At 50.5% G+C, this 13715-nt stretch overlaps 2 protein-coding genes across 2 annotated transcripts; both read left to right on the top strand.

The window, feature by feature from the left end:
* Positions 1-1025: 1025 nt before the first annotated feature.
* LOC146333847 (extracellular calcium-sensing receptor-like) lies at positions 1026-8664 on the top strand. Its single transcript, XM_084825743.1, has 6 exons — positions 1026-1142; positions 2907-3145; positions 4952-5243; positions 6092-6931; positions 7533-7742; positions 8407-8664. The coding sequence occupies exons 1-6, from the start codon at positions 1026-1028 to the stop codon at positions 8662-8664; spliced, it is 1956 nt and encodes a 651-aa protein (XP_084681869.1).
* Positions 8665-8828: 164 nt separating this feature from the next.
* Positions 8829-12820, top strand: LOC146333846 (vomeronasal type-2 receptor 26-like). Its single transcript, XM_084825742.1, has 3 exons — positions 8829-8844; positions 9463-10332; positions 12639-12820. Exons 1-3 carry the CDS (start codon positions 8829-8831, stop codon positions 12818-12820), a joined length of 1068 nt encoding a protein of 355 aa, XP_084681868.1.
* Positions 12821-13715: the final 895 nt, after the last annotated feature.

Here is a 13715-nt window from a genome sequence, read left to right as displayed (position 1 = left end):
ATCTAGCCATCTCATCCATATTCAAGTCCATATTCATTGCTTCAGTGGTGCTATCCAGCCATCTCATCCATATTCTGATCCATATTCATTGCATCAGTGGTGCTATCCAGCCATCTCATCCATATTCTGATCCATATTCATTGCTTCAGTGCTGCTATCCAGCCATCTCATCCATATTCTGATCCATATTCACTGCATCAGTGATGCTATCTAGCCATCTCATCCATATTCTGATCCATATTCACTGCATCAGTGATGCTATCTAGCCGTCTCATCCATATTCAAGTCCATATTCATTGCATCAGTGATGCTATCTAGCCATCGCATCCATATGCAAGTCCATATGCATTGCATCGGTGATGCTATCTAGCCATCGCATCCATATTCAAGTCCATATGCATTGCATCGGTGATGCTATCTAGCCATCTCATCCATATTCAAGTCCATATTCATTGCATTGGTGATGCTATCTAGCCATCTCATCCATATTCAAGTCCATATTCATTGCATTGGTGATGCTATCTAGCCATCTCATCCATATTCAAGTCCATATTCGTTGCATCAGTGATGTTATCTAGCCATCTCACCCTCTAAGACATTGTAAATGTGCTCAATTCAGTCTCTGATCTAGAGGAGCTCTTCAGATGTCCTTCTAAAATCCAGCTAGCAGGACTGTGTGACTCTGTGTGAAAATAGGACAATCTGAATTTCACTCTGAACCTTCATGGAGAGGTCTTTAGTCTTGATTTTCTTTTTTTCCTTCAGAGAGGGTTGAACCAGATTGACTTTCTAACGCTCCACTTCTCAACAGGTCCGTTGTGATCCTCATCCACCTCCCAATGTCACTCTCACCACTGCAGGACAATGGTCAGGAACTATCAACCCTTCCTGGCCTTGGCGTTCTCCATCAACCAGGATCCGGCTCTCCTTCCCAACATGACACTTGGCTTCTGAATCTGTGACACAAGGGCCTGGCCAGATGGATGCATGTGAACAGCCTCTCTCTTCTTCCCACTCGGGGGCAAATGATTCCCAATTATAAATGTGACAGGCAGGATAAACTGCTCTCCATTATTGGGGGTCTTGACTCCCAGTCCCCTAGGGTGATCACATCCTTAATGGGCATCTACAAGATCCCCCAGGTAAGGGGACTCTTCTGGGTATGGACGTAGGGGACCTGCTGAGCTCAGGAACACTAAGACAGGTAGGCCAATCTCTGAAGATGGATTTGCCCATGCTGGATGGCAGGAGCAGGGGGTCCCCTGACATTGGCTAACCTAACCTGACACATGAAAATCTTGGTGGCAGCCAGGGATCTCAGGTGGCCATTGCTAATCCCAGCCAATGATGGATCTGTTATTTATAAAAATGATTCAGATTTGGAGAAATAAAGAGGAGCCTTGTGACACCGTAAAGACTCAGAAACGGATGAGGCCCTGCAAGACTCCTCCTTGTCCCTACTGCGATCAATGAACACATCTTCCCCTCGGGTGACTGGGGGAAGACCCTTCCGCAACACTGTGCCTGTCTTTTATGTATTGGGCTATCCATATTGCCTTGGGAGAGAGCTTCGGCTATTGGGCGGTATAGAAATGGAATAAATGAAATAAATAAATAAATAAACTGGGAAGGGCTCTATGGCTAGAAAGCCCCCAGTATGCATATATGGCCTCATACATCTTGACCCACGGGCCTATTCATTACAATAGTTAGAAACTGTGTCAGGGTTACCTGCGTGGCAGACCTGACTTTTGGTGGTCACAGTGGGCTCTCCCACACCGGAGGCATTCAAGACGAGGCTGGGCAGCCATCTGTCGTGGATGCTCTGACTTGGATTCCTGCACTGAGCAGGGGGTTGGACTCGGTGGCCTTGTAGGCCTCTTCCAACCCTACTATTCTGGGATCCTAGGATTCTGTGTCCACACAGGAGAAGTCATGTAGACATCAATTTTTTAAAATGGATCTCTTCCTTCTTGGCAGGCATCCGAAGTCGGCAGGAGTTGTCCGGGGAAGCTTCTGCTGTAAAAATGTGCAAGCCTTTAAATAGCCACAGAATTCTGCTGCTGCAAACTAACTGGAAATTCCTCCCTTCTGCTTGGTTATGTTGGGGGAGAGAAAAGGGCATTTCCTTCCTTCTTCCAGAGTGATTGCAACGAAGTTGCCGATACTTGGGGACACACACACACACACACACACACACACAATATATAATATAATATTTGCCCATCTGTAATGTATCGGGCTATTGATAGCTACTCATCCTGGAGGAAATATGCAACCCCTGGAAGTATCAGGAGCAGTATGCTCCTCTGGGACATCCACCCCAGAGTAAATGGGATGGAGAAGGCAGGCGTCGGCCATCGCAACACGGCCCCCGCCTCTTCCAAGACGTTCGGACGGCGGGCAGACCAGCCCTTTCGGCCAGCAGTGCCTCTATGCCCAGCCCCGCACGGCTGTAGCCAGGGCCAGCTCCTCCCTTTCTCGAGGAACCTGTCTGGGCTAGCACCCTTCGTCGCAGGCCTGGACCCCGTCTAGATCCAGGAGCTGAGATTTACAGAGGCCAAAGGGCAGAACCTGACGACGGCCCGTCGAGGAGCAGAGGCTGACGCAACCCTGTTTTTCTCCCTCGGAGGTGCGAAGGGACCGCAGCGCTCTGGGGCTGCGGGTCTTTCCCAGGATGAAATTATCCAAATGACAGCAATTCATGGGGAAGCCCCGGGGGTTTCCAGCCGGGAGGCCAACAGCAGTGCCACCCAGGAGGAAATGTCCTCACCATAAGTAGGCCCAGAGCCCTTCCGTGTGGGGCTGATCCCTTTGTGAGATCATTTCTTGCCAAGACTCAATTCCCCTGCTGAGCCTGTGCACTCCGCTTCCCTTCACGTCCTGTCGGGTCGCTGCCCTTGCAGGGAAGGCATCTCCACGCCGCTGTGCATCTGGCTGCTGCTGATATTTCGGCTCCTGTCTCAAGCAACCGGAGGATGCAGAGGACGGTGTGCCTCCTGAGCTGGATGTATCTCCGGCCAAGCGACTATTACAGTCCGGGAGACCTCATTGTCAGCGGGAATCTGCCCCTTGGCACTTATTATTATACCAAGTCCGAAGACTTCCGTCGTTTCGACACGTCCGAGTTCTCCGTCATTCCACAGTAAGCTTCCCCGAGAGGGACCTGGGGTGGACGCTTGCCTGCTTTGCTCCCAGATCACAAGGCTCCTTCCAGGGAGACACATCAGCGATGCTGCTGGTGTCCCACCTTGCCTAGCTGGATGTCCCAGAGGCTTGCCACGAGTGGTTTTCCCCTGCAAAGATGGTCAGAGACTTGGAGGTCCTTCTCTGGCTTCATTCTGAGGGGGTTTGTGCAGGGAACATAGGCAGAGCTAACCGATGGTTTGGCTTCACCTTGACCATCTCGTCATAACTAAGAAATGCCCCTGCCCCAAGCAGACTTCGTCTAGGACAGGGGAGGGGAAGGTGGGTCTGGATCCCCTGGCAGATATCTGCCGTGGGTCAGAATGCACTGCTGACTCCCAATTGCGTACGGACAGCAGCGAGAAAGGATTCCCTCGTGCCCCAAACAGCACCGCTGAATTGGAGAAAACTGGGTGTCCCCAGGAATGGGGTTTTGCGTCCAAGCCTGTGGGCAACATTAAGTTTTAGTACTCAGAACAAAGTCCTGAGCTCAGACTATTTTAACTCGAAGTGCATGTCTTTAATTCAGCGTGCAGGCTTTGGCTGGGAGAATCTTGGGGGGTATTCCAATCGGAAATGGATCCTGCAAGCTTGAAGGCTGCCCGGTCCCCATCAGGCTCCCAATCAGGCACTCCCAGATATGGTTTGGCACACGGCTCCCATCATCCATGCTCAAATGCATGGGACAATGGGAGGTGTACTGGGGATCCAAGGCTGGGAAGCACCGAAGGCATCCCGGCGGCTGGATGCATCAGACGTTTTGCAGGGTGCGAAGGGGATTCTGTAGCAGAGGGGCTGGGCGACCAGCCAGATGGGCGATTCATAAATTTAATAATAAATAATAATAAATAAATAGCATGCAATGACGGCGTCCTTCTTCGCAGCCCCAGAAATAAGGGCTCTGATCATCAAAGGCTGAAATACTTAACAGTTAGTCGGCAGTATATTTAATGCAAGAAATACAGTTCCGCACAACAACTTCAAGCTACTCAAACATAATTTACATTCAGCAATGACAGATGAGCTCCCGCCTCCAAGAAGGAAATGCAAGAAGGGGAACGAAAAGCTCTATACTCCATTTCTAGGCACAAAGTCCTTTCAGCGCTAAAAGAACAAAGTGGGCCCCCTTTCAAAATTACGCATATAACCGTATCATTGGACATATATGTGAAGATATATTCTGGACCACAAAAGACGCAGCAGTTCCCCTATAGGTGCTCCGTAAAGGGAGCAAAACAAAAGCGGATCAGCCCCCTGGAAAGCTTCCGTCAGCTGAGGGAGACCATCGGTCCATCTAGATCAGTCTCTTCTGCACTGAATGGCAGCAGCTTTCTGACAAAAAGGATCAGACCAATTCCTGGAGGAGGGGTCTATTGGCAGCTCTGAACCAAGACAGCGCAACAGAGACTCCATTATGAGAGGCGGTCTACCACTGAGCTGGAGTCGTCATGCGGTGGAGAAGGAGGGCTGTTGCCTTCATCTCCTCCTTTGGTCTCCCGGCAAGCTGTCTTGGCTGGCCACAGTCAGGAACAGGAAAGAACCACCCTAGTTTGAACTACCACGGCGCATGTAACAAAATGCGTCTCGCACAACTTGGTGTCTCTCCAGGTGAACAGAACTATCGACATTTGTCTGTGATCTTCCATTGCCTTTGGCCTGGAAGGCTTTGCCTTTGTTCAGAGAGGGTTCGGCCAGGTAGACTTTTTAATCCTCCAGTTCTGTTGGGATCCTCACCCACTGCCCAAAGTCTCTCTCATCCCTGCAGGGCAGTACTGACAAACTACCAGCTCTTCCTGTCCTTGGCGTTCGCCATCGCTGAGCTCAACAAAGATCCGACTCTCCTCCGAAATACCACCCTCGGCGTCAACGTCTACACACACATGGGCCTTGTCAGATGGATGCATCAGAACAGCATCTCTATGCTTTCCTCTCAGGACCAAATCACTCCCAATTTTAAATGTGGCAGCCAAGATCAACTGCTCTCTGTCATCGGGGGCCTCGACTCGAAATCCTCAAGGGAGATTGCGTCCGTAATGGGCATCTACAAGATCCCACAGGTAAGGGGATTCCTCTGGGGAGAGATGTGGGGGACATGCAGAGCTCAGGAACACTGGGGTAGACATGCTGATTTCTGAAAACTGACTTGCTGATGCAGCGGGCGTGTCGCCTTGGTCCTGGATGGCAGGAGTAGAGGGCTTCCTGGAATCCTAGAATCATGAAATAGTAGGGTTGGCAGGGGCCTACAAGGCCATCGAGTCCAGCCCCCTGCTCAGTGCTCACTTTGGCTAACCTGCCACGCTATACGCTTGGTGGTAGCCAGCAACAGGAATGGGTCCGTTTTGTCGGAAAGGGTTTTGGATGGGGCAGAATAACAAGGAGCCTTGTGACGCCGTAAAGACTCAGAAACAAAGTCGTTGCTGCAGGATTCCTTGTTCTTCTTGCTGCGGTTCAATAATGCAGCTACCCCTCTGGGGAAGACACCCCCCCTCCCGCAACAATATAACATTTGTCAGTCTTTGATGTATTGGGCTATGAATATTGTCTTTGGGGAGGGGCCCTATAGCTAGAATACCCCCCAAATGCATACAAAGAGTGGATGTTCTGGAATATAAACACAGGTACCTCATTGCGATGGTTAGGGACCAACTTTGTCAGGCTTGTCTTCATGGTGGACCTGACTTTGGGGGCGATACCCACACAGGGGGAGTCTTAAAGACGTCACAGGACTTCAGTTTGCAGTTAGATATGTTTCTGAAATGGGTGTCTTCCTTCTTGGCGGCTCTTGGTGCATTTGAGGTCATCTGGAGCAGCCCAGGGAAGCTCGTGCCATAAAACGAAATGTGCTAGTATTGAAAATGCCCCAGAATTCTGCTGCAGCCGACTAACAGGACATTCCTTCCTTGAGCTTGGTTACGGCTTGCTCAGCCCTGTTCAGGGAGAGAAATGGGCATTCCCTTCCTTCTTCCGGATCGATCCCAACGAACTTGCCGAGTATGCGAGTGTAGTCCGGCTTCTCCTGCATTTCCACTGGAACTGGATTGGGCTGGTTGCTACCAGTGATGACAGTGGCGAGAATTTCATCCAGACGCTGACAACAATGCTCGAGCGGAAGGACATCTGTGTGGCCTTCACTGAGATGTTCAAGTCAGAGGACCAGCGCTATGTGATTCAGGTACGATCTGGCACTATTCCTAGTTCTTGGTTTGAGCCCCAAGTGATGCTTGTGTTTGGGGACTCCATTGTTATTGTTCAAATAGCAAGTTTATTGGGTGTTCATGAAAAAAAGACCGAGATTCCTTTTAGGAAGGTATGGATCATGACCTCCCACTGGGAAGTTGCTGTGACAAGACCCTTGAGTGGGCGAGTTCTAAAATCCATCCAGGGAGCTCTGCATGTCACAGTCCACAGAAGGGATGTGCCAGGATTCAAGCATTTTGTTCGGGCTTTAGACCCACTCCAACCGCACGGAGACGCCGTTCTCCGTCACACGTGGGAAACGGTATTTCAATGTCGTTTTCTGAACCGAGGCCAAACCTCTCGAAGGTTTTGGAGGATCTGTACCGGGAAAGAAAAGCTAGAAGACCAGCAAGACTCCTTGTATGAGATGAGGATGTCCAGTCACAGCTACAACATCTACAACGCCGTCTATTCCGTGGCACACGCCTTACATGCCGTGTACGTATCAGGATCCAAGCGTGCAATGACGACGGAAGCCAAGCGGCTCCTGAATGTCCAGCCATGGCAGGTAACGTTCTCATGAAGATTTGGTGAGGGTATAAAGATGCCTTGGGCATTTTTTAAAGGTCACATCCCGGAGGCAAAGAGTGAGTCTCTGAGAAGGGCTATTAGCCCATTCTACAAATCCTAAGAAAGACATTGCATGCGGATACTCTCCCATGTCTGTCATTTCCCTTAAAGAGCATTAAGAAGTAAGTAAGGAGCAGTGGAGACTTGTGCTTCTGTAAGAATTATATATTTACCACTGTGGATATTGAGGAGGGAGGAATCAGGCAGGACTCTATCCCCCAAATGGGGTTCCCACCTCATGTCCCTTTTTGACAGCCAACTGAAGACCCCCAGACATTGGTCTCTTTGCTGCTATGAGCAAACTCCCTCCAGCTCCCACTCAAGATATATTGCACTGTTGTAGCCTGTAGACAGCAGCCCAAACCCAAACTACAGGTCATGACTATTCAAGCAACGAAGATGAAGGTTGAGCATGAAACAAAACAGCAGAGTAGAGCAGGGGAAACCTGTCTCCTAACTTGATGGCGGTCACCGTTTGCTAGAAGATGCCCAGTCTCACTCACAGCCACGCTGTTCTCTGAGCATCTCTTCCATTTCAGATCCTTGCTTCCTTGAGGAACATCCGGTTTAACAACAGCGCTGGAGATGAAGTCTCTTTCACGGAAAACGGCAGGAGATACGATATCCTGAACTGGGTCTTCTTCCCAAACGGATCTTTATCTCCGGTGAAAGTTGGAAGAGTGGATTCAGGGGCTCCCTCAGGACAAGACTTCACCATTCAATCGGATGGGATCGTGTGGGCTACAGAGGTGGGGCTGAAGTGAAGGTTCTAGGGCAGCCGTTGACCCATAATGACAACTGAATACACCCACCATCCCCTTTCCTCATGGCCTCTCCCCATTCCCACCCCCCAACCCCCTGGAAGTGGCAGCTGCAGTGGAGAGAAGAAATAAGGCAGAGGGAATCCAAGCTGGGGGCTGAAGAAAGGTGGGAATCCAAGCTGGGTGGGGAGGAAAGACATACATGCCCAGGGGCCCAAATGGCTGTGGGGGAATGCACCCTCAGTCTTCGACAGCAAAGGTGGCAATGGGTCCACAACGGTTGCCTGCCCCTGTTCAAGGGTCACGGTAGAACTTAAGAGCGTTGCAGTCCTCTCCCTTGAGAACAAAGGCTGTCTTTCTAGATGAGACCAAAGGCCCATTGAGTCATCATCCTGCGGTAAAAAGCAACCTTTGCATATAAATCCCAGGTTTGGTCCCGGAATAGTAGGTGGGGTTCCAGTGTTACAGTTTCGCTCTCCCCTTTGAGCCTCCTCTGTGATGTTTCTAAGTAACCTGCAGACATCCAGAAAAGATTTGGCTCTCCTCAAGTGGTGATCCTATCCATCACGTAGTGGGAAACTCTGCTGAGTAACTCAGTTTAGTGCAATTTTTGTCACCGAACATCCTCAACTGTTTGCCTCTTCCCTTTCAGAAGCCGCCCTTCGCCAGGTGTGTGGAGCGGTGCTCTCCAGGGCACCGGAGAAAAGTTCCAGAAGGGAAGCCAGTTTGCTGCTACAGATGCGATCGTTGTCCAGATGGGATGATTTCCAACACGGCAGGTACCTCAAACTCTGAGAGCCACACAAAAGTGCAGAACGTCCTGGGGGCAGAGTGGAGCGGGGGCAAAGGGAAGGTCATAGGCCAGGAGAAGAGTCTGCCGTTTCCCCCAGGAATTTTTTTTCCCCTGTAATCGGACTGTCTGCTGCTGCTGTTTATTTGCTTGCAAACTATACAAAATTGCTGGAAGAAATCTGCTGTGTAAATAATAGAATAATAACGCTCACGTGCCGTTTTCTAGAAGGGTTGTTTTGGCGTCCGGCCTGAAGCTTCTTGGCAGTACACTGATCAGGGCAGATGGTTGGTCGTCCTTGTAAGGATTGGAGCATGTCACCGCAAAGTCAAGCCGGTTGCTCCATTATCTATGGTGATTTCTGTAACCTGTTCCCAGCCTCTGGACCAACACATCTCAGAGGACAGTCCATAACCTGAAGAAAATGACCGACAGATGACAGATAGATGTTCATTCCAAAGGAGCCGCAATTCCGTTCTTACAGTTGCCTACACTGATCAGGGCAAGGAAATGACCTGAGGAAATTCAGTCCATAACCTGAAGAAAATGACAGAAGGGAATCCCTTTATTTATTTGCTCCTTCAGAAGGAGCCGCAGGTTAAAGTTCAGTTCTTATAGTTGACTAGCTCTCGTTCTTGGTCAATGAACATGGGTTTTTCCTCCTTGCCGAAGGTAGAACTTCAGTCTGGCAGAACGGGTCACCACGTAAAAAAAGAAGTATGTGACTTTTCCATCTGTGGTCTTATTCAGTACATTTCCAAAGCTTAAACAGATAGCAGTCAAACAGACGTTAGACAGTTAGGAGTGCAGTAAGCTAGAGAATGGATGTTTTTATCTCCTTTGTGGGCTGAACTGGCCCCCACAGAACGAATCTTTGTATTATGACTGAGATACTTCAACAGTAGTTGCTCGTTCCAGATGCCGATCGATGTGCCCCGTGCCCAGAAGATCAACACCCAAACAGGAACCGAGACCAGTGCGTCCCCAAGGAGATCCACTTCCTTTCGTATCAAGAGACACTGGGCTCCGTTTTAGCTTCTCTGGTGCTTTTCCTCTCCCTGACCACAGCGGTCGTTCTGGCAATCTTCATTCAACACCGTGACACACCCATCGTCAAAGCCAACAACCGAGACCTCACCTACGTCCTCCTCCTCTCCCTCCTGCTCTGCTTCCTCTGCTCCTTCCTGTTCATTGGACGGCCCAGGAACGTCACCTGTCTTCTCCGACAAGCTGCTTTCGGCATCACCTTCTCTGTCGCCATTTCCTCCATTTTAGCAAAAACTGCCACCGTGGTTCTGGCCTTCATGGCCGCCAAGCCAGGAAACATGGCCAGAAAACTCTTGGGGAGACAAGTGACGAACTCCATTGTCCTGGCCTGTCCCCTCATCCAAGCTGTGATCTGTGCTGTCTGGCTGGTCACCTCTCCCCCATTCCAAAACTTGGACTTCTATTCTCTGCCCGGAGAGATCGTAGTGGAGTGTAAAGAAGGCTCGGTCCCCATGTTTTACACTGTCCTGGGTTACATGGGTTTTCTGGCTGTCGTCAGCTTCACGGTGGCTTTCCTAGCAAGGAAGTTGCCCGACAGCTTCAACGAAGCCAAGTTTATCACCTTCAGCATGCTGGTGTTTTGCAGCGTTTGGGTCTCCTTTGTGCCCACCTACCTGAGCACCAAGGGGAAGTCCATGGTGGCCGTGGAGGTCTTCTCCATCTTGGCCTCTGGAGCCGGTCTTCTGGGCTGCATCTTTCTCCCCAAATGCTACATTATAGTGCTGAGGCCCGGTCTCAATTGTAAAGACAATCTAATGAGGAGAAAGAATTAAGGTGTCTATTAAGGTGTCTTCAGAACATGCCGTGCTACTCTAGTTTCCTATCAAGTACATCTATAAGAAGGCCAATAACATCATAAAAACGTGCTGAGGTATGTCTTAAATCACGGGGTCCTTTCCATAGTGGCACCTTTGCTCTAGTTCTGTGGCTTTTGCTCTTTCCCAATCAACTGGAAGTGGGCTTAAACGGCTGTCTGTACGGCATTATATTCCCATAGACACCCTTCAATCATAGAAGTATTGTTACAAAAAACATGCCATCACACTATGAGGAATGAGTTGCATTGCATCTCCAACAAAAAGTTGCAGCATGGTTCAGGGTTCCTGTCAGCCTGTTCCGCCTGCTTCTGAGACACCCCAAGTGGTGTGGGTCTCAATTTCCCTATAAGGAGAACATCCTTCTCTCCCCCATGCCATTCTCAGCTCACCTCACTGGATTGGTTTTGGGGAGGGGAGGTTTTGTTTCATTTTTTCGCCCACTGCTGAGGCATGTGCAACGTTTTCAAATTAATCTTTTATTGTACATTTTTACAAAGCAAAGCAAGCTGAAAACCTGACAAAACCTACAAGAAAAAAGAATGATTTTTTTTTTAAAAAATACAACAACTTGTTCAAAATCCTCAGTTTCTAACACGGCAATATTCGAGCGGGGGGGGGGAAGGGGGGGAAAGGTGACACATGAACTTCAGTAAAAGCAGACCAAATATCCGCATCTACGTCCATTTGCAAGTTGCACCTAATACCACTCTTTCAAATATTGCTGGCGTTGTTAAATCTTCAGCCCATTGTGTTATAGGCGGTGAGCTTTTGTGCTTCCGATATCATAGGGTCCGTCTTTTAGCAACCAAAAGGGCACGGAAAATCCATTCATGCTGGCCATGTGTTACGTTCCAAGAAGCCGGTAAGTAGCTTAAAAGAACATTTACATCAGTAAATATTAAGGAGCTTTCCAATACAAGGTTTATCCGTACAATAACCTCCTCCCAAAAGGAGGTGGCCATTGGCATTTCCAAAGCATAGGAACCAAAGAAGCACTGACTGCATTACACCTGCGACGATTCGCTGGATTTGGCAAGCCTTTGCTAAAAAGTCGTTGCATTTGCAAGTCGGGTCCCTTCCGAGAGGAAAACGGCAGGACGTCGATGTAATAATAAAGAAAATAAATTGCTTTCCAGGACTTCTCCAGACCCGTTTCCTTCAAGAACGCATATGCTTCTCTCTTGTTCCTCGGACGCCCCGTTGTGGCTCGGTTTTTGTTGGCATGTGCCAGGTGAGCTCCCTGTTAGAGGGAGTGATGGTAGCGGCCGGAATATATTATGCGAAATTATGAGACGTGTCGGTGACACTCACATTTGCAGAGTGGGAATGCGAAACGCATGAGCCTGCTGTCATAGAAAGGGGGGAAACTGGGTCGAGAGAAGGGACGACAGTGGAACAGCTTCCTTCAAAATTAGGGACTTTTTATTGATAGAAAAATAACAACGCAATCCTATATGCCCTATACTCAGTATAGTATACTCAGTATAGTATAGTCTACTCCTACACCTGAGTATAATCGCATACTCGGAAGTCATTCCCATTGATTTCCATGTTGCTGACTCCAACTATTGCAACTGGCGTCTCATTCCTTAACTATACAAATATGTTGCCCTTGGTATGACTTGGGCATGATCAGAGCCGTCGCTTAAGAATTGTAATATTCCTTCTGCATTACACTTTCTCCGTATTTATTTTAAACGCCGGGAACGCCTTTCATCTGTTTGCTGTCACCATTTCCCCCCTTTCCAGTTTTGACCTTGCGATACCGGGGGGCCAGGAGACAGCCGGGAAAAAAGAGAAGGCTGTACTTCTCTTTCAAGGCTTGCATGTTAAAAAGTATTTTTGTGGGGACTTCTAAGCCAAGCCTGGCTAATAAAGACCAATAGAAGGGCCGGCTTTTGCGTCCCATCAGGCAAAATCTGGAAATGGCTGGTGAAGGGGGAGACGCACGTCACGGTCTTCCTCGGGTGGGTCGGGGCTGACACTGCTTGCAGGAGCGGATCATCCTGTTAGGAACAGGGAAGCAGCTCTGCGCTGGGGCGAAAGGTGGGTCCCCCTCGGCGGGATTCTCTGCGGGCTGACCGGCCGTGGCTTCGGGCGAGGGCCCTTCCTAGCCCTAGCTGGAGAGGCCCCGGGTCAAACAGGGCTGGTCTGCATGGAAATCATGCGCTCTGAAAGTGACCTTCCAGGGCAGAGGCAAATCTCCAGTCCTGGTGGCTCTCCCGAAAGCGCCGATCCAGTCTCCGGCCTTCCACCTGCCGGTCTCAGAAGGCCTGCTAGACCTCCATGCTTCTGCTGCGGTGGCCAGCTCCAAGCACTGCCGCCCGCTCATCTCCACTGCCCCGCTCCGACCTGAGCCCTTCTACTGGGGTCCCCGCTGGAGGTCAGAGCGATGGACGTCCAGCTGCTGATGGCAGCCATCCTGTTAAGACCCCGGTTAGGCGTCACCATCAGGCAGCTCCTCGGGGCATTTCTTGTCCTGAGCCCTAGAGAAAGCGGGGGTCTGTGTTCCCAAGCAGAGCAGAAAAGGCTGGGGAGGGACTGCGGGACCCCCCCCCCACACCTCATATCAGGAAAGCACAAGCTCGTGAAAACACGAGCGAAGGAGTGCTGGAGGCAGACCTTGCCTGCTCTCCTGGGGTGGGGGGATGTGGAGGGGGGGCTCGAACGGGAGCTCAAAATTAGCCGACACACTGGATGGTGCAGTGCGCACGCATGGAGGGCAATAATGCGCTGTCATGTGATGTTGCGTTGTGTTCCCTTGTGAAAAGAGGCGACCCCGCGGCACAGGGAGCTGGACCACAGGGCCATCTCGTGGCTGCATATTGAAACATCTGGGAACTGCAGATGGGGGAGCGGGGAAGGGAAGCACTTGTAAAGGGAGCCTGTCGTGATCCTGCCTTTCAAACAGAGGCAGAGAGCCCCGGTTAAGGTGCAGGGTTCGATCCTGGCGCAGAAACGCCCGAAGACTCACGAGCTAACCAGTCGCCAAGGGGCTCCTTGCCGCTCCTGACACCAGGGGCTTCCACAGCTGCTCCGCTGGGGATTCGGTGGAGCCCCTCTGCCCCACAACCACGTGAGGTCTGTCCCTCTGGAGGCCCATTCTCAGTGCGTGCTCACCAATGGCTCCTCCTCAAGTCGGAGGGAGGGATCAAGCGGGGTGCCGCAGGGCTCAGCCTGCGCTCTTCGGCATTCCCGTTAAGAACTTAGAGGAAGGGGTGGGGGGAATGCTTGCCAAACCTCCCACAAAGGGTCACCACGCAGGGGGGCGTGGCAACCGCTTCCCCACCCTCCCGCGCGGTGGGG

This window comes from Heloderma suspectum, chromosome Z (genome assembly GCF_057233095.1).
Source record: "Heloderma suspectum isolate Gila_16-S chromosome Z, 16-S_ref, whole genome shotgun sequence".
Classification (NCBI taxonomy): Eukaryota; Metazoa; Chordata; class Lepidosauria; order Squamata; family Helodermatidae; genus Heloderma; species Heloderma suspectum.
Note: the sequence above shows the minus strand (reverse complement) of the source record. Positions and strands in the feature narration are given on the sequence as shown.

Bases quoted from the DNA above. Each gene is read 5' to 3' on its own strand.
- LOC146333847 (XM_084825743.1), top strand. From the start codon at position 1,026: ATGATTCCCAATTATAAATGTGACAGGCAGGATAAACTGCTCTCCATT. The intron at 1,143-2,906 runs GTAAGGGGACTC...CTGCCCTTGCAG, and splicing joins GCATCTACAAGATCCCCCAG to GGAAGGCATCTCCACGCCGC. The intron at 5,244-6,091 runs GTAAGGGGATTC...TCCTTCCTTGAG, and splicing joins GCATCTACAAGATCCCACAG to CTTGGTTACGGCTTGCTCAG.
- LOC146333846 (XM_084825742.1), top strand. The intron at 10,333-12,638 runs GTAAAGACAATC...CTCTCCCGAAAG, and splicing joins GCTGAGGCCCGGTCTCAATT to CGCCGATCCAGTCTCCGGCC.